At 58.0% G+C, this 281-nt stretch overlaps 1 protein-coding gene across 1 annotated transcript in view; it reads right to left on the minus strand.

Annotated features, from left to right (window-relative positions):
- LOC119586044 (homeobox protein OTX2-like) overlaps window positions 1-281 on the minus strand; it is a gene marked incomplete in the record, with an annotated part of 30,876 nt that overhangs the window by 12,704 nt on the left and 17,891 nt on the right. The window contains 1 exon segment of the mRNA XM_037934747.1: window positions 58-212. Coding sequence (XP_037790675.1) covers window positions 58-212 — 155 coding nt within the window.

Genomic DNA, 281 nt, shown 5'->3' on the forward strand with positions numbered 1-281 from the left:
ACAACATCCAGTTACGAGTCCACGAAACTACTCCAACAACAAGCCAGGGGTACCAACCTGCACGCGGCTCTCGGGGAGATTAATCTTGAGAGCTACTTCTTCCCTCATAAAGATGTCAGGGTAGCGGGTCTTGGCGAAGAGAGATTCGAGGACATCGAGCTGCGCCCTTGTGAAGGTGGTCCTCTCCCGCCGCTGCTTCCTCGGGTTGGTGGCTGTGGTGGGGGAGCGAGAAGGTGGCACGTCAGTGGAGGTGACTTCGTGACTTGGGAGGCTCGGCCACG

Source organism: Penaeus monodon, chromosome 20 (assembly GCF_015228065.2).
Source record: "Penaeus monodon isolate SGIC_2016 chromosome 20, NSTDA_Pmon_1, whole genome shotgun sequence".
NCBI classification, from domain to species: Eukaryota; Metazoa; Arthropoda; class Malacostraca; order Decapoda; family Penaeidae; genus Penaeus; species Penaeus monodon.